Source organism: Talaromyces stipitatus, genomic scaffold, assembly GCF_000003125.1.
Source record: "Talaromyces stipitatus ATCC 10500 scf_1105507295511 genomic scaffold, whole genome shotgun sequence".
Lineage (NCBI taxonomy): Eukaryota > Fungi > Ascomycota > Eurotiomycetes > Eurotiales > Trichocomaceae > Talaromyces > Talaromyces stipitatus.
In genome coordinates, this window is record NW_002990119.1 from 2,382,928 (window position 1) to 2,405,854 (window position 22,927).

The 22,927-nt window shown below is 46.5% G+C and overlaps 10 protein-coding genes across 12 annotated transcripts, besides 5 other annotated features; 6 read left to right on the plus strand and 4 right to left on the minus strand.

The window, feature by feature from the left end:
• Positions 1–292: 292 nt before the first annotated feature.
• On the plus strand, positions 293–2,672 carry TSTA_105920 (G protein complex alpha subunit GanA). 3 transcript variants are annotated; one of them, XM_002486574.1, is made up of 6 exons: positions 293–313; positions 727–1,040; positions 1,094–1,278; positions 1,332–1,495; positions 1,546–1,804; positions 1,851–2,672. In XM_002486574.1, exons 2-6 carry the CDS (start codon positions 914–916, stop codon positions 2,190–2,192), a joined length of 1,077 nt encoding a protein of 358 aa, XP_002486619.1. In that variant the 5' UTR covers positions 293–313; positions 727–913; the 3' UTR covers positions 2,193–2,672. The 3 variants fall into 3 exon arrangements, with proteins under 3 accessions (XP_002486619.1, XP_002486620.1, XP_002486621.1); XM_002486575.1 differs by lacking the exon at positions 293–313 and having other exon boundaries at positions 641–1,040; XM_002486576.1 differs by lacking the exons at positions 293–313; positions 1,851–2,672 and having other exon boundaries at positions 641–1,040; positions 1,546–1,845.
• A 151-nt stretch (positions 2,673–2,823) lies between these two features.
• Positions 2,824–4,234, plus strand: TSTA_105930 (uncharacterized protein). Its single transcript, XM_002486577.1, has 2 exons — positions 2,824–3,256; positions 3,311–4,234. The coding sequence occupies exons 1-2, from the start codon at positions 2,860–2,862 to the stop codon at positions 3,976–3,978; spliced, it is 1,065 nt and encodes a 354-aa protein (XP_002486622.1). The 5' UTR covers positions 2,824–2,859; the 3' UTR covers positions 3,979–4,234.
• Positions 4,090–4,119: a microsatellite.
• A 228-nt stretch (positions 4,235–4,462) lies between the features above and the next one.
• TSTA_105940 (vacuolar ATP synthase 16 kDa proteolipid subunit, putative) lies at positions 4,463–5,780 on the minus strand. Its single transcript, XM_002486578.1, has 6 exons — positions 5,652–5,780; positions 5,541–5,553; positions 5,337–5,466; positions 5,133–5,289; positions 4,974–5,077; positions 4,463–4,916 (listed from the first exon to the last, which is right to left on the minus strand). The coding sequence occupies exons 1-6, from the start codon at positions 5,666–5,668 to the stop codon at positions 4,855–4,857; spliced, it is 483 nt and encodes a 160-aa protein (XP_002486623.1). The 5' UTR covers positions 5,669–5,780; the 3' UTR covers positions 4,463–4,854.
• A 389-nt stretch (positions 5,781–6,169) lies between these two features.
• TSTA_105950 (uncharacterized protein) lies at positions 6,170–7,842 on the minus strand. The gene is made up of 2 exons (XM_002486579.1): positions 7,621–7,842; positions 6,170–7,571 (listed from the first exon to the last, which is right to left on the minus strand). The coding sequence occupies exons 1-2, from the start codon at positions 7,798–7,800 to the stop codon at positions 6,240–6,242; spliced, it is 1,512 nt and encodes a 503-aa protein (XP_002486624.1). The 5' UTR covers positions 7,801–7,842; the 3' UTR covers positions 6,170–6,239.
• A 558-nt stretch (positions 7,843–8,400) lies between these two features.
• Positions 8,401–9,373, plus strand: TSTA_105960 (stress response RCI peptide, putative). Its single transcript, XM_002486580.1, has 3 exons — positions 8,401–8,588; positions 8,703–8,837; positions 8,890–9,373. The coding sequence occupies exons 1-3, from the start codon at positions 8,572–8,574 to the stop codon at positions 8,909–8,911; spliced, it is 174 nt and encodes a 57-aa protein (XP_002486625.1). The 5' UTR covers positions 8,401–8,571; the 3' UTR covers positions 8,912–9,373.
• Positions 9,222–9,245: a microsatellite.
• A 580-nt stretch (positions 9,374–9,953) lies between the features above and the next one.
• TSTA_105970 (uncharacterized protein) lies at positions 9,954–12,506 on the plus strand (the record flags this gene model as incomplete). Its single annotated transcript, XM_002486581.1, has 3 exons — positions 9,954–9,959; positions 10,220–10,270; positions 10,296–12,506. 3 exons carry the CDS (start codon positions 9,954–9,956, stop codon positions 12,504–12,506), a joined length of 2,268 nt encoding a protein of 755 aa, XP_002486626.1.
• Positions 10,039–10,106: a sequence feature (T-rich).
• A 1,659-nt stretch (positions 12,507–14,165) lies between the features above and the next one.
• Positions 14,166–14,201: a microsatellite.
• Positions 14,199–14,260: a microsatellite.
• Positions 14,261–15,159: 899 nt separating this feature from the next.
• TSTA_105980 (phosphatidyl synthase) lies at positions 15,160–16,818 on the plus strand (the record flags this gene model as incomplete). Its single annotated transcript, XM_002486582.1, has 2 exons — positions 15,160–15,563; positions 15,626–16,818. 2 exons carry the CDS (start codon positions 15,160–15,162, stop codon positions 16,599–16,601), a joined length of 1,380 nt encoding a protein of 459 aa, XP_002486627.1. The 3' UTR covers positions 16,602–16,818.
• A 218-nt stretch (positions 16,819–17,036) lies between these two features.
• TSTA_105990 (lipase/serine esterase, putative) lies at positions 17,037–18,497 on the minus strand (the record flags this gene model as incomplete). Its single annotated transcript, XM_002486583.1, has 2 exons — positions 18,379–18,497; positions 17,037–18,303 (listed from the first exon to the last, which is right to left on the minus strand). Exons 1-2 carry the CDS (start codon positions 18,441–18,443, stop codon positions 17,037–17,039), a joined length of 1,332 nt encoding a protein of 443 aa, XP_002486628.1. The 5' UTR covers positions 18,444–18,497.
• Positions 18,498–19,210: 713 nt separating this feature from the next.
• On the plus strand, positions 19,211–21,123 carry TSTA_106000 (RNA exonuclease Rex3, putative; the record flags this gene model as incomplete). Its single annotated transcript, XM_002486584.1, has 2 exons — positions 19,211–20,945; positions 21,056–21,123. The coding sequence occupies exons 1-2, from the start codon at positions 19,226–19,228 to the stop codon at positions 21,121–21,123; spliced, it is 1,788 nt and encodes a 595-aa protein (XP_002486629.1). The 5' UTR covers positions 19,211–19,225.
• A 57-nt stretch (positions 21,124–21,180) lies between these two features.
• On the minus strand, positions 21,181–21,766 carry TSTA_106010 (60S ribosomal protein L22; the record flags this gene model as incomplete). The annotated part of the gene is made up of 4 exons (XM_002486585.1): positions 21,181–21,307; positions 21,376–21,572; positions 21,643–21,678; positions 21,752–21,766. The coding sequence occupies 4 exons, from the start codon at positions 21,764–21,766 to the stop codon at positions 21,181–21,183; spliced, it is 375 nt and encodes a 124-aa protein (XP_002486630.1).
• Between the last annotated feature and the right edge of the window lie 1,161 nt (positions 21,767–22,927).

The window sequence follows — 22,927 nt, forward strand, 5'->3', positions numbered from 1 at the left end:
AGTTTAGACATTTCTTAATTGACCTGGTGCTAAGCAATTTAATCAGTCGACTCTAGCCAAGCATAGCAAAGTCTAAGCTAGTGCTCCACCACCAACCTTTCTTCGTTACTGCACAGAATGTTCTCTTCCTTTATTCTACTCCAACCTTGAACGACTGTCCTTACTACTATCGAACTCGAAACATCGGCAGTCGAGAGAGTCAACTCTCGAAGTATTCGTGAGATTTGTGCACCTTGCGGATTGTTAGAATCGATAGTAGGTGGGACAACATACAACATACGGAGGGAAAAGGAAGAAAGAAACGATCAACGAGGTGAGCTTACTATGACTATCGATCATCAATATCGATGTCCAATTCTTAAGTTCGTCCGTTTATCCATTCTGCAATTGTGCGTTCAAGCATTTCTTTATCAAGATCGAAAGAAGACATGTCTCGTCCGATCATTCCTAATTCTCCGAAGGAAAATCATGTTGCTTTTGCTGAACTTTGTTTTTTTCTTAACTGTCTTGGAGGGTCCTATCAGAATGCAATTGTTGCTGCATGGCATGGACAGGGTGACGAGCAGCGGCTGAAAGATACTACACACCATACTTGATATGTACCACATGGATATTGTCCCATCCCTTCATACTTCTGTGAAGTACCGCAATGCTTGTCTTTATTTTCTGTTCTCTTGTTTTGTACCGCTCGAACTATTTCGGTTGACTAATGCAGTTCAACGACAGATCCTAATCGCCCGCTTTAGGTTCCTCCCGTCATCCTCGTCGAAGAGCCTTGCCGATTCACAACAATTGATGCATTGCGTCGACACCAATTCCCCATATACCTACGAGCGGATGCGACGGTGAACGGGATTGACACATGTGTCGCGTATATATACAAATCACTTCGCAAACATAGACTTATCCAGCCATGGGTTGCATGAGCTCCAAAGTCGAGGTGGAGGACAAGGAGGCCGCCAGAGTCAACGCCGGTATTGAGAAACAGATCCGCAATGACAAAAAGACATATGACCGAACGGTCAAGATCCTCCTATTAGGTATGTTCACACACCTAACACGGTCTTGGCGGATGGTATCTTACAAGGACTAGGAGCTGGAGAGTCGGGCAAGTCCACCATCATCAAACAAATGCGTATCATCCACTCGGGCGGATTCCCGGAAGACGAACGCCGGCAGAATCGTGCGGTTATATACTCGAATTTGGTGGTGGCATTCAAAGTGTTGATGGAGATTATGCAAACACAGAAGATTGATTTTGAAAAGGAAAGCAATCAGGTATGGTACCGCTTATTGCTTGGTCACAGCATTAGCTCAATACTTTTTTTTAGTCTTTAGGAGATATTCTCGCCAAAACCGAAGCCGATGTTGACACCGATGAAGCATTTTCCGATTTGAGTATTAAAGAGGCGATGGTACAATTATGGAATGATCAAGGGGTTCAGCAGGCAGTTGCCCGAGGGCATGAATTTGCGCTTCACGATAATTTGCATTAGTATGTCTGCCAGAGTCAATTGATGAAACGATACGATACTAATAGTGCAGTTTCTTCAACTCGATCGATCGTCTATTCACACCCGGCTGGTTACCCGACAACCAAGACATGCTTCATTCTCGACTTCGCACAACTGGTATCACAGAAACATTATTCGAATTAGGACAGCTTAACTTTCGCATGATGGACGTGGGAGGACAACGGTCCGAACGAAAGAAGTGGATTCACTGCTTCGAAGGTGTGCAATGTCTTCTTTTCATGGTTGCGCTATCTGGATACGATCAGTCTCTACTCGAAGATCAGAACGCGGTACGTCCAATCCAGCGAATCCTTTGGATGTAGCTAACATTAGTAGAATCAAATGCACGAAGCAATGATGCTCTTTGAATCTCTCGCAAACGGCGAATGGTTCAAACGCAAACCCATCATGCTCTTTTTGAATAAAATGGATCTCTTCAAAACCAAACTCCCCTTATCACCCATCAACAAACATTTCCCGGACTACAGCGGCTCGCCAACAGATTTCGACACGGCTGCAAAATATTTCGCCGATCGGTTCCGCAGTATTAATCGCATGCCTGATCGTGAGATTTATATTCATTATACCAATGCGACGGATACGACGTTGTTGAAAGCCACGATGGATTCGGTGCAGGATATGATTATTCAGAAGAATTTGCATACGCTAATCTTATGACGGTGAACGAAGCCCCAGGAGTTGTCTGCACCTGTGGGCTTCGCTATCTGTCTTCTCAATGTTCACGTGCGCCGAATTCCTCACTATATTCACATCGACATCGATCGACACGCTCTCCTTGACTTCTTTCATTGTGTTGTGAGCTCTAAGATACCTTGTCATGATTCCACGCCTCTCCTATGCTCCATACCAGCATGCGACTCGACTCGACTCTCATTGTCACGCTTCTCCTTATCTTTGACATTCTCTTCATGCAGGTCCAGGCGTCTTTCATTCTTTTCTGCTCTTCTAGCCCATTGTATATTTAATCAGCAACCTGCATGCTTTTTGACTTTGTAACATGTAGGATGATGGGTTCGTTCTGAATCCAGAGGTTATCGCAAGACACATCAATTTATATAACTAGGTATATGTAGGATGACAGTCAAAGTCATTTAAATATGGAATATAAATCAATAAATATCGCCTGATCTCTGTCATGTCCTGACTCGGAGAATAATCATTCCACTCTTGGCGCTTACATAACATACTGCACCACCTGACCGCCTTCTCGGCCCATCGCCGCAACCGAATTCGGTCACACGCTCTGATTCTTCGCCTCCCCATCGTCCTCCAGTTAACCTCAACCGAATACTCGACTCTACGAGTATTTTGGTTTTACAAAACAATGCTATCATCCTCCCTCCGTCGTGCCGTGCGCACGACGACTTCGTCCTCTTCATCAACGATCGTACCATTCCCGAATTTCCTCATTCCAACAACAACAACGGCTATTAGCAACACGGCTGGTGCTGCTGGATTTGGTCGACGAGGAGGAGCTTCCCAGCGTCGGTATTCGTCTTCTTCGAAACCGCCTGTGCCGCCGAATGATGGTTCGAGACCGATTGAGTCGTCGCAGACACCTGCTAATCCGTCTGCGGCGCGGAAGGTGAAGGATGCTGAAGGACGGAAAGATGCTGGTGGTGGAAGTGGTGCGATTGGCGTCGTCAAGTCGAGACAGGGTTCTTCGGCTGCATTATTGAATTTACCTAGTGTGCCTTCGACGCAGCATACGCCGTTGGAAGGTTGGTCTCCCTTTAAGAAAAGTTTTCAATTTCATAATGCTAACTTGGGTGAAGATATCCAGCTTGCTTCATTCTTCTCCGTCCATCGCCCCATATCAGTCAGCACATCTATCCCTCCTCCAACCAACGAAGCAGCATTTAACGCCATCTTCGACCTCAAACAATCCTCTAGACGTTCCAATCGTACCGCCGACGTCATCAACACCCTAACATCAGCCGTTGCATCAATGGAGGGCGCAATGCAGGGTCGGTCTGCCACCAATGCCGAGCAACCACCACGAATCATCCATCTAGATGATGTCGCCCTCTCAGAGGAAGATTTACATTCTTCCATCGCCGAGTTTGCAAGTCGATTGACCCCCTTTCAACCTCCCCCCGCACCTGTACCGCAGGAAGAATCTGCTGCCACGCAAGAAACCGAAGGATCCGCCGATGCGAATATACGAACATACTCGACCCTCCTCACAATCCGCGAAACGTCCTACGCAGACGGTCAACGAACATTCGAGACTTCCCTTGCGCCTTTGGTACCTACCCAGGACACCGCCTTCATTGACGAACCCGTCCCTGATGCGGGAAAGACATATATCGAGCGCACAGTAAATCGAACTATGTACACAATCTCGGTTCGAAGACAGCGAAAACTGAAAATGAAGAAACACAAGTTCAAGAAGTTGCTCAGAAAGACGAGGACGTTGAGGAGGAAGCTTGATAAGGCTTGATCCCTTCCCTTCCTCCTTACGGTCGTTTTTCGGGCTATGCGGATTGCATGAGCTTGGGAGCATGAGGCATTACAATACATAGTTAAATCTCCATATATTCATATTCACAGGCGTTTCGTTTCGTTTCGTTTCGTTTCGTTTATTACCAAACATAACGTTTGATTTATTTCTTTCTGTCGAAGTACATATCTGCTACTGTCTGATGTGTTTCGAATAGAGTATACCTATATAACCAATACCATCCATGTTGTCTCTCAAGGAATAAAACTGTGTTAACAAGCAACCAATTAAAAGCACTGGTAGGATTCAAATTCACATACAGACCTTTGGACACAGATTGGCATCGGGAAAGGAGGCCATCTCATTACACCCAAGAGAGAGGCCATAAGCCAGGTCTTGAAGGATCAAACTTGGACTCGTGGACTAATTCATACTCTTCATCAACCCTCTAAACCTGCCTCCTATTCAGGTGAAACTCTAACATCTAGTTTAAATCTACTCAATGTAATTCAAATATATATGTCAATAACGTAAAACATACCAGAACACACAAACAAACAACAACAGAAATAAAAAAGAAAAGAGAAAAGAAAAGAGAAATGATTTTCTTTGCTTTACATGAATGGCGAGAATAGACTGCATATTTTCTCTGTGTGATATAAGTTCAGTCTCGTCTAGTACGATATTCATCAGTAAGACTGCCAAGTAGCTTTGTCTCAAAGATGGGTATCGTTTATGGCTTGACTTGCACGCAAGATGCATGCACAGACATTGGGTTCAAGTGATGACGATGAATGATGCATCGAGTTTAGATATATATCCAAATCGACGTTAATCCGATTTCCAGTCACTTAACCCATCTCCAATACGTCGTGTTTAATAACATTCACCGCGTGAGCGCGAGTTCATGAGTAGAGCGACGATGAGACCGTAGAGACCTATACCCATTAGCCACATCCCATCAAAACCAGATGGAAGAAAAGAAAAAGACGAACCCAAAACTTCAGCAAAAATAAGAATAAGAATCATTCCGACATAAAGACGGGGTTGTTGAGCGGACCCACGGACACCGGCGTCTCCGACGATACCAATTGCGAAACTACACAGATCAGTTTATATCATCCACCAAGGAGGAAAGGGAGAGGGAGACAAACCCAGCAGCCAAACCAGCCAAACCAACAGCAAGGCCAGCACCAAGTTGAATGAACCCCGTATACAGAGGCAGACGTTGATTCAAATCATTCGCAATCAGCACGGAGACGACGAGACCGTAAATGGCGATAATACCAGCCATGACAATGGGGACGATGTCTATGCTATATTAGTATAGAATGGTCTGGTATTGAGAGGTGACGCACTTCGAACAATCAGATCAGGCCGGAGAACGGCCATACCGCAAACACCTACACCGGCTTTGGCGGTTCCATAGGCGGCACCGAAACAGGTGAAGACGATAGCGGAGGTGCAGCCTAGGGCGCCGAAGAAGGGCTATCAAGTGTTAGTTGTGTCGTTCTGATGTTCTAACAGGACATGGTCGAGCGATCGATTGAGGTGGTACTAACCGCGTAAACCGGACTGCACATTTCAATTATTAGCATTATGTTCAACAGGACACATTATAGTGAGATAGAGGAGCTGCCACCCAAGCGAGATCAGCTCCAAGGACAACTCACCAAAGATCAGTGGACATCTTGACGGTCTTTATAAATAGCAAACAGCCGATTTTATTTTCTGGATATCTATCGGAGCTTGAGGATATGATATCTCAAGGGTATCTCGGTAGAGCGGTGACGGAGAGGGCGGGTGATGAGGTTGATAGATAGATGAAGCCCATGCCCGTGGATGAAGGTTCTTGATTTGATCAAGCTCCCCTGTCACGTGCAATGTCTTGGCATGCATCCTCTACTCTGCGCTCTTCTATCCATTCTTTTCATATTTATTTATATATCTTAATATTTTCGTTGATAATTGCCATATGGATAAATTTGGCTTCTGAAGATTTGTTTCAAGTCACTTTGTCTCGAAGTTTACCACTACCCTACACCGATCGATTCTCCAGGACACTCTGGGCAGATCTTTATATATCGAGCCCTGGAGATACACATGGTAAGGTCGATCTCGTAGGAAAACTTGGAATTTTTCGATGGATATAAATTTTAATATTCGCCTAGAAATCATTGGAAATGAAAATATCAGACAATATAAATTTAATTATTTAGTGTGGTATTGTCATACATCTAATATACAAAGCAGCCGGCACATCAAACAATCGACAAATTTATCCTCGACCCAGGAACAGAAATCTTCGTCTCGCATTGCGCTTCCCCAGACAAGTCCTTGCGGGAATAACTTATAGCAGATTCAGACACTGCGCCAAAATGATTCTGGAGTACGGTTATATCTCCTGAAGCCGTGGGAGATGTCTCTGTCGATTCGTCGGGCGCGTCTACGCCGAATGAGTATGTAAGTGTCCTTGGTTTAGACTTAATTCTTGACGGTATGGTGTTGTCTGATTCAGAAGTCACGAAGAACTGGATATAATCTCCAGGTGGTGCTACCTGTGACAATGAGGATATGTTCTCTTCAAGGCCTAATCCTTCAAGGAAATCTGGGAAATCAGTCGCTGCGGCTGGTGTCTCTGTAGATGAAGCGAAGGTCTGATCGAGTGATGCTTCACGAGACAACCGGTTTGCGCCACCGAAAGAGACTTCTGGGTCTAGTGATAACAGACCCTGCTTCTTGCCCCAGCCTCCGCCTCCACTGACCACGCGATGAAGCTTACTTCCTTTAATCAACAAACCCTGAACATCCCGATCAGACGTGTTGGTCATAGACGAGGTTGATGGTTCCACAAGCGCCCAGACAGCGACTCTTTGATGCGGAATCCCGCGTTCATTCACGTATCTGGGGAGTTCTTTCTCCAACTCGGATGAGGCGGGAATACCTGCACTCATACCATCGTCGGTCGTCGATTTAGAAACTTGCCGTAGAATATTTCCCATGCTTGAAATGACTCGTCGACGTTGTGTCACGGGGTGAAAGGGTACATTGACGGCGCAGCATGCCTCATGGACGGGTGATGTTACGGAGCAGGAGGATAGGTCGTGGTATCCATCGAGAATATAACTGTTTGAGGGTTCGTCCCGAGTCCATCGCATCCCTAGGAGAGTTCTGTCCCTTCCGTTTCGGAATACCGTTCGCGCGAGACGTAGGCCGACTTCGTGCGATGATTGACTGCTCCTATCAACGTTTGTTGTTAGAAAGAATGCCGGTTCTTCGGAGGCGTTGCTCTTTAATCGTGCAGGCGTGGCGATTGAAGCAGTTACGTGGGAACTGTCAGCGAGTAGCAGCGATAACCCTTCTCTAGCATCGTTGTTGCCAGAGATTTTGTCCACGACAGCCGCGATTGTGTACGCAACCTTCGGCGCATCACCGGCATGGACATGATCGAGTAATGGAGTCACCCATCGGGGAAGAAGCGACCCCGTTGGCTCTGTCCATGCTGTAAACTCGGGCGATGCGAACAGTATAGGCACGGTGGTTGCTTGCGAGACAGCAAAATGAGCGAAGGAGGGAGCTATATTTTCTGGAGTCTGCAACAATAAGCTATAATCAATCAACTTCAAAGCATAGGATATGTACCACACGGTCAGGGTGCTGTGTAGTCCACGTCAGCGCCTGCCATTGACTATTCGCACGGCCAGAATTGAACTTCCGAGCTGTCGGTAGCTTGAATGCAGATCCGGACACACATTTCCGACCAGCTCCCACGAGGCTATCTCTCGCAATGGAGCTGGAAATGTACCCGATTAAATTGGGCATGGAGACATTGATGCCAGTGGCCCTTTTTTGTTGTGGTAGTCAAGCCTCAAAAAATTGTTGGAACATGATCATCATGTGATGATGACCAATGATTTTAGTCTGTAGAGTGGGGCGGTTCCCCGACACTCCGATATCTTTCCCTCTGTACGGAGTACTCCGTACATGTTGTTCTGCGCCCGCCGTCTGATTGTCAGTAAACATAGTAGGTAGCAAGGATCTAGAATCTGAGATAGATGAGCCATCCCTCAGTTTATGTAAGTTAAGTTACTTGGCTCAATTTTCAGCTGACTCTGTACTGCAGACTGCATAGCAGAGAGCAAGTCAGGTGATACACTCGGGGAACACAACAGGCTAGCCGGAAGAGATAATAATAGAGCTTTTCAATGTCCAACTGAGGCAGCAAATTCCTTGTATGAAGTCAGATCGACTGCACGTGCCGAGCCTGCCGAGTGCGGAAAACGTCTTTGTTACGCAAAAAGGCGCAGCCAGCCAATCAGAGGGCGCCGCGGCTGCATAGCTTGCGCCTCATCTGTGGCGGTACGTGCTGACTATGCTGAGGTAAGAGCGGCAATGACGTCGTCCGCGGCTTCCGTTCCAAGCAGGAACGGAAGGAGCAGACCTGGTACTTAAGCCGCTCCTCATTTCCGTCATCTTTTGCTTTCTTCCTTCCGCCAACTCTCATCACCAGCCTATTTATACCAACCCTCGTTATCGCCTCAGACAAGCACAGCTATACATAATCTCTCTCTGATTATCCAATCAACCTTCAAAATGCCTTTCACCGCTTCGTAAGTCTACCTTGTTTGCGAGCAGCCAGCGTTGCGACCGTGTGTCTACGAGTCGAGTGAAAACTCAGATGCGACCGTACGATTTTGATTGTAACGCCTGCTAACATTTCACAGCGACATCTGCAAGATCATCTTCGCCATCATCCTGCCTCCAGTGGGTGTCTTCCTGGAGCGCGGATGCGGTGCCGACTTGCTCATCAACATCTGCTTGACCATCCTGGGTTACATTCCCGGTATCATCCACGCTTTGTAAGTATTTCTCAGAAGCTGAGAGAAGCATTCAACGCTAACGTTATCGCAGGTACATCATCCTCAAGTACTAATCGACACATCCCATTTGATCATGGGTAGCGCGCTGCGAGCACGGAAACCCCGGCAACCTAGTCGAGCGAGCTGAGCTGTGTTTCTGTTCCGGCACCGAGGGGAATAATCTACGCTGCGCTTTCTTACCCCCGTTCAACCAACGCTACTCCGTCTTGGGCTAGCTCGGCAGTCTTGGCGCTGTGGCTCGTTAAATCGGTTGATTGGGTTAATTGGAACTGATTTCCCGGTCGATAACGATTACTTGATTTGCTTGATTTTGTTCGCTGCTTGCTTCTACATCTCGATGATACCAGTTTTGTTTCACATCTTTACTACTACTACTGCTACTACTACCTCTTCTTGCGCTCCGATGCACGTTATATTTGATAGGGTGTCTGGCTGAGCGAGTACGCATGGCGTTTACGCTGTCTACTATTACCATTTAGTACGACTAATTGATAATCGTATTGAGCTTATAATATTGACTGTAAGTTAGAGAGTAATTCTCGACGACCTACATCATTTGTAGCCTCATCCGAAACATACTAAGTGACAGTGAAGTCAGCCGCTTAGACAACATCGAACGGCTTGTCGATGTTTCACGTTAGCGCTTCACTTTCTCAACATGTAGTCAGAGCTTTAGTAGAATGAGATAGACTCAGCTGGCTGAAGAAGAACAGGGGAGATCTTGCCTGGCATCCGATTGACGAGGCTAAACACCCCGAGATATTGAGATATCTAATTGGCTCAGTTCCTCAGATCACATGACTTATTATCCCAGCTCAGTTAGCCCCAGAACTAAACTGGGCCATACTCCATTCTGATCATCTGATTGGTCCTCGCAAAGCGCCAGCTCTTCAACCTGGGCGCCTACCTTCCCTCCTCTGCTCTCTCCCCCATCTTCTTCAAGACCAACCACTTCTCTACGCGCTGCTCGAGGACCTGCATTCGATCCTATCGCACCGATGTCATACAGTTTCATGATGGCGCCTAGACAGAGGCAAAAGGGGAGGAATGAGGCAATGCATGGTGAATTACCCCTAGCTTCTAAGTAGGGAACCAATGGCGGTATGTTGAGATATGTTGAAGAATAGGAGGACTTCTCTTTGGAGATTTTGTTCTGTTTCGTATTTCATGTTTGGCATCCTCTTTTCTTTCGATTCTCTGTCATTCTTTTTTTTTTCTTGGTTCTTTGTGTTCCTTCTTTTTTGTTTTGCTCGTTTAGACTTCTAATTCCAGTCATTATTCATATTCTACCATTGTATATTTTCGACACGATCACTTGTTTCTGCCTGAGCGAAGGACAGTTTTACTATGTCTCATTATAGACCGTCATATTCTTCTGGGTAGTGATCTACCGCGACATATCGACTGAGCAGGTGAGTCCCTGATTCTTTCGGGCAGATGTATACTGACATTCTCAGTATGCTGGCGTCATGTCCACTATGGAGAAGCAGTGTCTTCCTCGTGTCTTTAGCCGTGTCGCGGGGACTTGGCCAAACAACCACAGCCGCTGCATATTGTAGCCCATCCACGAGCAGTGGATACCTCAGCACTATCCCGTCATGCGCTTTATACTGCGTCCAAGACTTCATCCGTACACAATATGCCGGCACCTGCTGTTCCGGGTCTCTAGACTGTCTCTGTCGGACAAATACTACCAGTGGCCTTACCCTAGGTGAAGGCGCGTTGGCATGTATAGTGGGTTCGTGTTCGTCGGAAATCATCTCGACTGCAGGCTCGGCTGCATATGAGATATGTAGCGATGTATCCGGTGCGTTGCCAGAGACGCATGCGGCAATTACGGCGACGAGGGTATCTGTTGTTACTGAGACGACTCATTTGGTCACTACAACGTCTGTGGGCAGTACAGCGCCGGCTACTAGTGTACTTGTGACGAGCACGCCTAAGAGTTCGTTGGTGACTACAAAGACAACGACAGTACCATCGACAATCACTATGCTACCTGCAACGACAATAACGACATCGACTACAACGACTAGGTCGACCTCTACATCGACCACATCAGCCGCCGCGGCCGCTAAATCATCATTAAGCTCACCCGCTGTGATCGGCGTATCGATCGCATCTGGTGTATCAGCCATATTTCTCATGGTAGTAGCAATGATTCTCTGCGGCAGAAGATTACGGCGTAGGAAGCTACGACAAGCTGCACCACAGAGTTTTGAGATTGGAGGCGAAATGAGTGAACCGCCGGATTTTACTGCTGCTGTTGTGCCGCAGTTGTTGCCGCCGACGCAGCCCTCGCATTTACCTCGGGGTACGACTACCGATATGGGTGCTGCGACTGGGCCTAATTTTCACCAGTTTCCTCCGCATCCGGTGCGAGAGCAGGGTCCTCTTGTGATTTTGACGCAGTCCAGTCCTGCAAATGGAAATGCAAACACGAATCAAGCCATGTCGCCTGAGACGGAGTATAATGCGTCTCCACAAAGTCAAACGTCGCAACGGACGATATCTCGTCTTTTACCTGAAGGAACAGCGAGACAAGGGATAGTTCCCGAGCCGTTGAGGGTTATTCGTCAGCCTGCAGCCAATACTATCAGGGTTGTAGGTGGTCCTCGACCAGCTAGTGAAGCAACCGTTATTGATGAAGATGAATCACAGCCAAGCAGCAACAGTACCTCCACCAGAAACAACATATTTGGACCGCCACTGGATAAATTGCGACGTGCATCGCGGGGAAGTCCCATGCGGGTCGTGGGACTTCCAGCTGGTCCTCGAGCGATGCTTTCTCCGTTACGGACGAGACAGCAGAATCCGTATGATAGCGGGAATTCGTATAAATGGGATAAAGAGGCTGTTCCGATTCCTGCGTCTCGCTCTCCAGGATCCAGTCTCTCTCCTGCAGAGCACGTCAATGAAGCAAGAGATTGGGGCAAACCGCAAAGAAACTTCTCGCGTCTCGGACGTGGACCACGATCACTAACGACACCCACACGAACAAATCCAAACACACCCTGGTCTCGAAATACCCTTTCCCGAAACGGCTTTGAAGTCGCGCCGGTAGATTCAAGCTACGAAACTATCATGTACGAAGATGATTATACAATGGCAGATCGCAGCAAACTCTCCATACCACGACAATCCCAGCAGCAGCAGCAACAACGATTATCACCGGTATCCGAACGAATCCCACTTCCTACAAAGTCTCCTCTTCGATACCCTGCGATCCCTCTCTCGGCAGCGATTGTACCCGCGACAGCACAGGGAATGCGTAAATCGCATGTTGCGGAGGTGTATTATGATGATTCACACGAATATCCCACGACTGTCCCACCGATACCACCACCCGAATCAAACCCGATTCAACCAAAATTCATCTATGAACTAGGGACCGGTCAACGATCCCGCTCCGCCAGTCCCACCCCCAGCAGTCCAAGCAGTCTTCTAGCTAAACGACGCGGCGAGTCCGTAGCCGATAAAATGGAGACTGAATTCAGGAGTGGAGTTCAACCGAAACCGGGAGTTGGTCGGAAGGTTGTGGTTACCAGGAACAATACTGATGAGGGTATTCAATCACCTCCATCAGCAAAGAAGCATAATATTACGCCTACGAGACGGGGCGAGGATCTTTATTTACGTGTTGATTGATTTTGCCCTTGATTTGTTTGTATAACTACCCCTTTTGTTTGTTGATCTCATTGTTTCGGTGTATATGATGACACGAGTTCATTTCTTCCTGTCTAGATCATTTCTCTTTGCTTCGCAACTTATGGTTTTTGTACTAATAATTCGACTGACCTAACCATTTCCTTCCATTTTTATCCATTGTCTTGTTGTTACGGATGTTTACTTATGTACTATACAAATGCACATATATACAATAGTACTATTCACGAGAAATGTATATATATATATACTCTACATCATCGCTGAAATGTATTCGGAGTCGCCTGTGTATAAGGTACCTAAATAAGTCCAATACGTCAGCGGCTGTCCATAGGGCTGATACTGTCCTCTAACTACACATCTAACAATATATGTGGATAGATAGATGTAACCTTCGTCATTCCTTGACTACTCGTTCATGAGAATAACTTGCTATATCTATTAATCTCTACCTAGGTAAAGGAAGGGATGGCATCATTTCTCCGAATACGCCCCAGTTGTATCATAACGCTATATCTCCCTAGGTAGTAGCCCTAAGAGTTAACTCCGACATCCTCGAGTCTACGCAGATAGCTTTGAGGCAGAATAAGAGTGCCTGCAAGCCACCTGCAGCCACACGCTCTTATTCCCCTGCTTGACCGTCAATCCATCCACGAAGCACTATGTAGATACATAGGAAGAGAGGGAAGTGAGATCAGACCTCGATCGGCGACGCGGGATGATGTGCCAATACCTAGCCGAATAAGTAGGATGTCATGCACGGCACCGGGGGACATGGAGCCGGTCTAATAGAATTTGCGTCGTTCTGTTTGTTAGCTGGGCAGGGGATTGTATGGGGGGACTAGGTGTACTGTGCTCCGATACGGATTACCTAGGTAAATACTCCGTAGATGACCGAGTCAGATATACCGCACTCGATGTTTCTGGGGGGTCTGATGCAGATGAAACTCATACCTCCGAGATACGCAGTTGTACGCACGAGTACTCATTGGATGTTTAGGTATGATGCAGCCAACAATAATATACTCTACGAGCACGAAGCCGGTGTGTCGTCGTGCCGAATGCTGAATTCACATGCGTGCCCTGTTGATACGGAACATCAATCGACAGTCTGAGCGTTATAGCAATATGCAGAGTTGTCTTCCGATCTATAACATCCTAGATATCGTATGGAGATACGTACTCCATAGTCACGACGACCTCCGATCTCCATACTCCAGATGATAGTCCTGAACACCGTACGGGGAAGTGGATACTTTCAATCCTATTCTGATCCTGACAATCCATCTGGATGGATGTAACTCGATCTCCGCAGTAATTTCCTCTACTCCGTATCCAGGGATATATGCCTCAGGCACACTAAACCAAACGTGACGTCAAATCATCCCGATAGAGCCCGACACGTTATCCCGCATCAAGACTAGTGTCAAGCAGGTTACATAATCTGACTACTGCTCTGAACCAATCATGTCAATACAAAGACAAAACAGAAGTAAATTACAGAGCGTAATTGGTGGCGGTGTCGAGGTACCCCTCTACTGATCTACCCCTCCATCAGATAAGTACTTTGTCTTTGTTTCGTATTTGATATGTACTGTGTATCTATGGAGATACTAATGCATTCTTCTTAAAGGAGTAGTCTTCTATTTTGATTTTCATTATTATTATTATTTTTATACATATATACATATATACACATACATATATACACATACATATATATACGTAATATATATTTTAGTTTGGTGAGTATTCGCGGTTATGTATGTATGTACTATGTACTTGTCGTTCGGTGTGGATTCACCCAGTCATTAGCCTGTGATTGTATTGGTTGAGTACTCCGTATTGCTCTATGTTTCAGCTTTACGAGTATTAAATGGCGCATTCAGATTGACTGTGGTCTGATAGGTGACGTTGGTATTGCTGTGACGTGTAAGTGGCTAAGCCACCGTATTTGGATTACGTGTATTTTTGAGGTCAGAGTAGATCAGTCGGCTGATTATTCATTGTAATCATCTAGTTTTATATCTGTTCTAACCTCTCTGATGCGATGCCTGTACGAGTATCCGTCAACTTCAGCGGCGTTATCACGGCGATAACGCCGCCAGATATCCTTGTCATTCAAAAGTCGAGCTATCGCTAGATGCATCAGACTCGACTCGATGTACTCCGCAAGAAGGATTCAGCTGAATGGTTAGTTGGTTACAATACACTTGCTCCACCATCGCCAGCAATTCAACAGTGTGGATATCCAGTTTCATACTATATGGATCCACCATATCAACAACTCATTGAGGCGATTGGCATTGCATTGATTGCAACACTCGGGGTCTGTCCCCGCTCTCTTTTGTCGACTTAATAACTGGCTGAATTTTATGGTGCTGATTGGTTGCTGTTCTCTCGACCAAAATTTCGACGTGCCTGAAAGAACTCATACCCGCCTCCCTGACGATAGGTATATAAGTATGGCTCCAGTCCCAGATCCACTGATGGTGATACTATCGCCTCTTCTGTTCAGTGTTCATACTTCAAAAAGGGTTGAGTTGTAGTTATTTTATCACTGCCACCCCACTGTTGCCCTTTTTCCCTTCCATCTTTCTTTCTTTTCTCTTTCCGTCATACAGCAAAGTACACAATGGCTGAAGCAGAGAAATACCTCGCGCCCGAGTCCCAACGGACTCGCCGCCTCTCCTCCATGTCCGCAACCCGCGCAGACCTCTTCTCAGGTCCCACCGTCCTCGTGCCCCCGAAACACCTCATGGCCAAACCCAGCGACGCCTTTGAAACCGCCCAATCCATAGAACTCGCAAAAAGACATTTGGACGAATCCACCACATCCTCTGAAGAGGCAACTCCTGCCTCCGGGTCACCTGTTCTCAAAGCCGTTCCTACTACAGATTCACCGGCGTGTTCTATTACGGACAAGTATGCGTTTGCGTTTGATATTGATGGGGTTCTGATTCGGGGTGGACGGGTTATTCCTGAGGCTATTGAGGCGATGAAGGTTCTTAATGGGGAGAATGAGTTTGGGATTAAAGTGTTCGTCCCTTCCTTCTTCTTTTCTTTTCCTTTTTTAATTGCAACACGCTAACGAGAATTAGCCCGTATATATTCGTCACCAATGGAGGCGGCAAAACAGAAGAAGAACGCTGTCTCGACCTCAGCCGCCAACTCGAACTCGAAGTCTCCCCCGGCCAATTCATCTGCGGCCACACCCCCATGCGCGAAATGGCCGAAAAATACCACACAGTCCTTGTCATTGGTGGCGTGGGTGAAAAATGTCGTGAAGTCGCTGAAGGGTACGGTTTCAAGGACGTCATTACCCCAGGAGATATTATCAAAACAAATGCCGAAACAACGCCATTTCGTAAACTGACCGAAGAAGAATGGAAAAATTCTCGAGTGAGAGATTTTGACAAGATCAACATTGAGGCTATTTTCGTCTTTGCCGATAGTCGTGACTGGGCCGGTGACCAGCAAATCATTCTGGATCTGTTAATGTCGAAAAACGGTAGAATCGGTACTCGCTCAGAGACCTTCCAGGAAGGACCGCCAATCTACTTTTCGCATAACGACATCGTCTGGTCCACCGCCCACGACTACACACGTATCGGTATGGGTGCTCTCCGCGCTTCTCTTGAGGCTTTGTATAAAGCCGTAACGGGGAAAGAATTGACCACCATCGCATTCGGAAAACCGCAACTCGGCACCTTTGAATTCGCGACTCGTCTCCTCCGACAATGGCGCAAGGATACCCACGGCATCAACAAAGCGCCCGACACCGTCTATTTTGTGGGTGACACACCCGAATCCGATATCCGCGGCACAAATGAATATAACGCACACGCTTCCTCTGGGGATGCAGAATGGTTTTCGATCCTGGTGAAGACGGGTGTGTTTCAAGAGGGGACAATCCCGCGATATCCGCCTAATAAGATTGCAAATAACGTCCTTGATGCGGTAAAGTTTGGGATGCAGCGTGAATTCGCGAAAGCGGTCAAGGAGCATGTTATTAATGAAGCGGATAAAAGACAGATTGTCGATGATGATTCGGATGAGGCTGTTGTTTTGGAGTGATTATTATTTTTTTTCCTACTCTCTTGTCAGAGATGATTATGATTTACGGCCTTTTTTCGTTACATGCTGATGATTCCCCCCACCTTGATATATGGTCTTTTGATCTCTAGAATAGATGATCTTGTTATACAGTTAGGGTTGTTGGGTTGGCGTTTGGTCATCATTTCAGAACAATCAATACATATATTATGATTTATGAATTATCTATCTATTCTTGATACTCTCTCTGCTGTGCGTGTCTAGACTATAAATTACATCTTTCCGAGATCGATAATCTATGCAATCGGAAGATACATGAATACATGAATACAAGTAATCTACAAAGAGAAAGCCTGTGCTTATAAGAAACATATTGACAAACTCCAATCTAGTTATCCATCTATACGCCATCTACACCCTATATACACATATATACCCACCTGGACAAAAAAAAAACTACACATGAAACCCATGATCCAACCAATGTCTAACAACAGCCTTCCCCTCGGAAAACGAAGCTTTCGGCATCCGCACTATAATTGCTGCATGACTATGGCGAGCCTTGTGTATATACACGGGATATTTCTTAATTCCCAGCGCGTTCAAGGAATCGATTATTTCAAATTGGGCCGGTGTTAGGGCTAAGAGTGGGAATTGGGAGGTCTCTTCCTCTTGCGTGGTTCCTGTTTTGGGTTCGACGAGGGATTGTTGTCTTGTTTCAAGGGCATGTTCTTCGTCGTCTCGTTCGCGTTCGGAGAGGTATTCGTTTCCTTGCGCTGCATTTAGATTTTCAAAGACGTCTTCTACGGCGCCTCGGACGTCTTGGATCATTAGTGGGACGCGGTAGCGACCTGGTAGGAGATCGGTCTTGCCCTGCTCGTAGAGTTTGATGCGTTGCTGGCTGAGTATGTTCTGAATGACGGAATTGATTAAGAACAGTACCGAGGCGATGGGTAGGAATATCGACAAGAATAAATAAGAGGCCAATGTGGTATAAAACCTTTTGAACGTTTTGCTAAATTCATCGCCTCGGACTTCTTGTATTTTTGGGAGGAAATATCGATCTGGATCAATTATGACCTGCTCATATCCATCCACATAATTAATGTTTGCATTTTCGGGATCGGGGAATGGATCGATTTTCGATATGGCGGTAGTATAGAAAACAGTCGATCGATCGTTGACGATATTCGCATAGACGCTTCGATGCTTGAACTTGGCTAATCCGCGTATAAAGATGCTGTTGGGATCTGCCAGCACGCTGAGCAGGGGCTTCCCTGTCCCGCGAAAGTTGTCAATCATGAACAACTGTCTTCCGGACATTGATATCGTGCGCGCTCCCAAAACATTCCACATATGACTCGGCCATCCTTTTATGGGCGATCGAACGCCAACATGAGGAGACACAAAGGTGGTGAAATTCACAGGCTCGATTTTATCCAACGTCCCGCTAGCCTCTAGCAACCCAATCGCATACCGGGCAACTAACCCTCCTAGCGAATATCCCACAATGCTCAGTTTCTTAATTGCATGACCCTTTGCGGATAACTGCTCCAATGTATCCTCGATTTCGTGCGCAACACGCTCCCCCCCCAATTCGATGCCATCGTACGTATAAGTCCCGGAATTGCGCTGAGCAGCAAGAATATAAACCCGATCTTTACCGTGTCGTTCTCGAATCGCAGAAGCCACATAATCTAAATGTGAAGGATTCCCCCAAAGCCTTCAAGTCCCAATTAGCTTGTTGTCCCATTACGTCAGCGCTTTTATTTGGGTCGGGATGGATCGTAAAGCTTACCCATGCACGAGAACACATAGATGATCGGCTTTGCTGTCGGAGTTGTCGAAGGTATCGTCGCCCATTTCGAGGATGCGATAGTAATCGTGAGAGGATCGGTAGGAAAGGATACTTGAGACAGCAAAGGGGAGTGGGAGACTCATTTTATGGCAGCCTGAGACGACAAAGAGATGGATTCAATCGGCCAATCAGGTGTCCCGTAGCCTTGTCTGGGTGTTTGTCTTGTTTGTTCGACTAGATAATCTGCTTCTGAGCCTGTTCTTTGGACTCAGCTCACTGATGAACTTGATTCACCTCGTCGTATATATCGTCTCGATGTCGACCAGAATGAGAGTAAAGTCCAGACTGAGCTGGGTGACTGGTCTGAGGACACAAGAATGACTGGACAGCAATCCTATCACGTCAAATCGAGTCGGATTCTCAAGAGTCTCCTCGAAAGATTCTGATGATCCAATACAAGTTAAAAACACCATCGAGTTGTCTAGCGGTTTACACACCGATTTATAGTATACGAGATACCTCACATTAACGTGGACACCTTATCAACCCGGTAAATCTTTATCGGTGTGCCCAACTCTTGTTTTGGCTTCTCCACCAAAACAAAAAACTTCTGTACAACTAACTCTACCAAGCATTTCGCAAGCCTTATCTTTGGTGAAATCAAGATAAGCCTGATTCTTGAATCTTCTCCCACTCGGAGGCGCCAAGACTGGGTCTATTGGGTAGTTGTTGCACTGTCGTACCGCAGGCAGTCGGCCTTATCGACTCACCGTCTTATTCTACTTTGTGAATTGCTGCCGATAATTGTACTACCTGAAGCTACGGTAGGCAGCAAAATTTACGCGTCATGTTTGCGCCGCTTGGGTTATTCAAAGGGATTACTTGCCCGGGAGGAGCAGGTTGTGGGATATTGAATTGCATATTTCTTCATCAAGAGACAAAAGTTCGAGAAACGCAGCAAGTTCCGTGCTTGGATACTAAGACAGATGTCGAGCCGCTGGAGAAGAAGCGGAAACTAGTCCGTGGGAATGAGGAACCTGTGAGAAAACGTGCGGTTCAATCCGAGCAAAGTCGCGATGCTGCGCCCAAAGAGATCAAGGATCTTGTTTCTGCCCGGAGAAAGGTATCACCTCCCCCAGCCAGGCCAGCGACAACTAGTCCAAGTTTGAAACGAAAAGCACCGAAAGAATCTCTCAATCCGAGACTACTCAAAAAAGCGCCTGCGACTCATCCGGTGCGATCTTCGATTCTACTCAAGCTTCACGGCGCAATGAAAGTGCTGAATGAGAAAATGGCTAAACTCAAAGACCTGGAGAAGGCGTCGCTGGTCTTGACGCCGGACGAGTTGGTTGTAATGGCTTTGGACGAGGAACAGAAAACCGCGACGGAGAATTCGGCTGTGTACAGCAATGTCATCAAACTCCGAATCGTGAAATTATCGCGAATGAGTCTGGAAGAATGGGAAAAGGAAGTCGTAGCTCACCTCAATGCACGATACTATAAAATCCAAGCACCGAAACCACCTCAACCAGAACAACGATACACAACAAATCTGACAGAAGAAGAAGAAATCGAGATTGCGCGCATGCTCCGCACCGAAATCATAGGCAAAGAGCAATATGGCTACATCACTAAAATTCCCACCGAAGCCGAAATTGCAGAAGCCAAACGCGGCATCGAAGCAGCAGACGGATGGGAGAAATGTGATCGATGCGCGGGTCGGTTTCAGGTCTTTCCTGGTCGTCGTGCGGATGGAACTCTTGCCACTGGTGGGAAGTGTACATATCATCCTGGAAAAGTGTTTCGACCGCCTAGAAAGCCGACGGATCATATCACGGGTGGTCAGGCTGAGGCGTATTTTCCGTGTTGTAATGAGACGGTTGGGACGTCTGCGGGATGCACGAAAGCAGAGCATCATGTTTTTAAGGTATCAGATCCGAAACGACTGGCTGCTGTGATGCAGTTTGAGAAGACTCCGGCGAGGGATGATGATGTGTCGAGAAAGCCGGTTACATTTGACTGTGAAATGGGATATACGACACTGGGGATGGAACTTATCCGATTAACGGCACTGAGTTGGCCAAAGGGCGATACTCTGCTAGACGTATTGGTGAAGCCAATTGGAGAAATCCTCGACTTGAATTCGAGGTATTCTGGTGTTTTCCCGGAACATTTTGTGAATGCCGTCCCATACTCGAAGCCTCCACAAACAAAGCCCAAAGACGTCGAAGAGACGGCTCCCATGCAAGTCGTCGACTCTCCCGCTGCTGCACGCTCATTACTCTTTGAACTAATCGACCCCTCTACACCACTAATCGGCCACGCAATCGACAACGACTTGAATGTCGTACGTATCATTCATCCTACCATCATCGACACGGTCTTACTCTACCCTCATCCGAGAGGGTTACCGGTACGATATAGTCTGAAATATTTGAGTAAACTCCATCTTGAGCGGGATATACAAATGGGTGGTGCAAACAAGGGACACGATTCAAGAGAAGATGCATTGGCGACGGGGGATTTGGTAAGGGTTAAGGTTGTTGAGAAGGCGAGCGTTTTAAAGCGTTCATCTTAATATATATGCATGATATTGGAAGCAATTTATGGAAATAATTCCATTTCTATAATTTTTCAACCACTCAGATCTAATCATGAGTAGCATGATACCGACTAGTTACATCACGGGTATCAACTTTTTTCCCTCCATCGTCCAGTGGATCAATCCAGAACCAGTTCAAGTAATGGGTATTTGACTCCGGCAACATCAATCACTTCAGTAAAGAATCAATCGACGAGCATTTACTCCTCATCCTCATCAGCCTCGTCATTGACAACGTTGTAGAAGCGAAGCTCGTAGACACCCTTGGAGGTAGAAACGACGCGAAGCCAGTCACGGAGTTGCTGCTTCTTGAGGAACTTCTTGGTCCTGTTCCGCATAATTAGTCTTTTTGTTGCTCCATGCATGGGGAACATTAAATCGGGTGGAGGACGTACAAGTACTTCAGATACCGACCAGAGAAAGGAATGTGAGTAACAACCTCAATCTTTCCATCGCCAGACTGGGAGATTTGAACATTGTCTCCGAGGTTACCGACACGTCCCTCAACCTTGATGCGGTCGTGGAGGAACTTTTCGAAAGCGGAGACGTCGAAGATCTTGTCGCTAGCGGGCTGGCTGGCGTTGATGATGAACTATTCCCATTAGTTTATTGCCTCAAAATCTATTTTAACAAATACAGGAAGGGGGAGGGGGAAGTATTACCTTCTTGGTAACCTTTTGAGGCTTCTTGGTGCGAGCCTAATAATTGTCCGAATTCCATGATTAGCCTACTGTTCTCAAGGACAGCAAAGCGGTTTGTGGTTTAACGTACAGCGGTGGGAGCCATTGTGACTGATTTTGTCTGTCGACGAGAAGTAATTGAAGTGGAAGGGACGCAAAGAGGTGAATATCCTGCGCCTGTTGAGGAGTTTGTACTTGCTGGTGGATGATAAAATTTCCTGGCGATAATTCAATGTGGATTTAGTGGTGTCCTAATCGGGAGGGAGATAGGGCTAGGGCTTTTGATTGTCTTATCTGATTGGCGGAGAGTCTCTATGTTTGCAGTGTTTGCATGTTTGCCATGTTTGCCACCTTTTAGCCGCGCACGGACCAACATTTGGCCTATATAAACAGCGATTCCCCCCCAAAGTCTTTCCTTGCTTTCTTCTTCTTCTTTTCTTCAGCTCTCTTTGCCTTTTGGCTTAGATCAAGTGTAGTATCTGTTCTTTTCAGTTTAATCTCTGAAAGTGTTCTAAGGAACACAACATTGATTATTCTCATTTTTGGACCGAGCACTGAAGTCTCTGTGCTTGCACATGCTTCGGTGCACTGTGTCCTTGGTCTTACACTATCACCAAGTGACGCGAACACCCAACTTTTTCATTATGCGGTCGGCTTGTTCGACGGGATAGAGAAGAAGCATCCTTCGGTTCTCGATTCTATAATGGTGATGATTTTTCGTGACGAAGGCGGTGAGGATGTGATTGTCTTCGAAATGTATGTTGACTGAACTATATGTGCTGTTCTATCGTGTTGATTCTGTAGATAAGAGATATTATCGTTCTGCAGTATTTTCTATATCGTAGACGGAACAATAACCTGTCTCGCTGTCGACTATTTTTCGAGCGATGAACGAACTCTCCAGTCGTGTATCGTCTGTCGCTTAATGTTGTCTGTCAAGATCATAGCGACTTAGGGTTACATCTATCTCGCGATGGCGGTGAGGTGGCCCATTTCCTGGCAATTTACACAGAATACTGAGGTCGTTGAGATGCTCCTCGACTAAGGAAGATTCGTGCACTCCTTTTTTGGGGTCAGGCCCTTGGAATCCTTTGTTGTCTTGCAGATTTACAACCGTAATACCAGAAGGACGTTCAGACTGAATCGACGCGAGACTGCGTGGCAACATTTTGTCTTCTATTTACGACAGCCCAACCACCGATCTCGCGGTTACCCACATGACGCTTACATTCCTTAGACCAGTCATCACTGATTCTATCCCAATCAC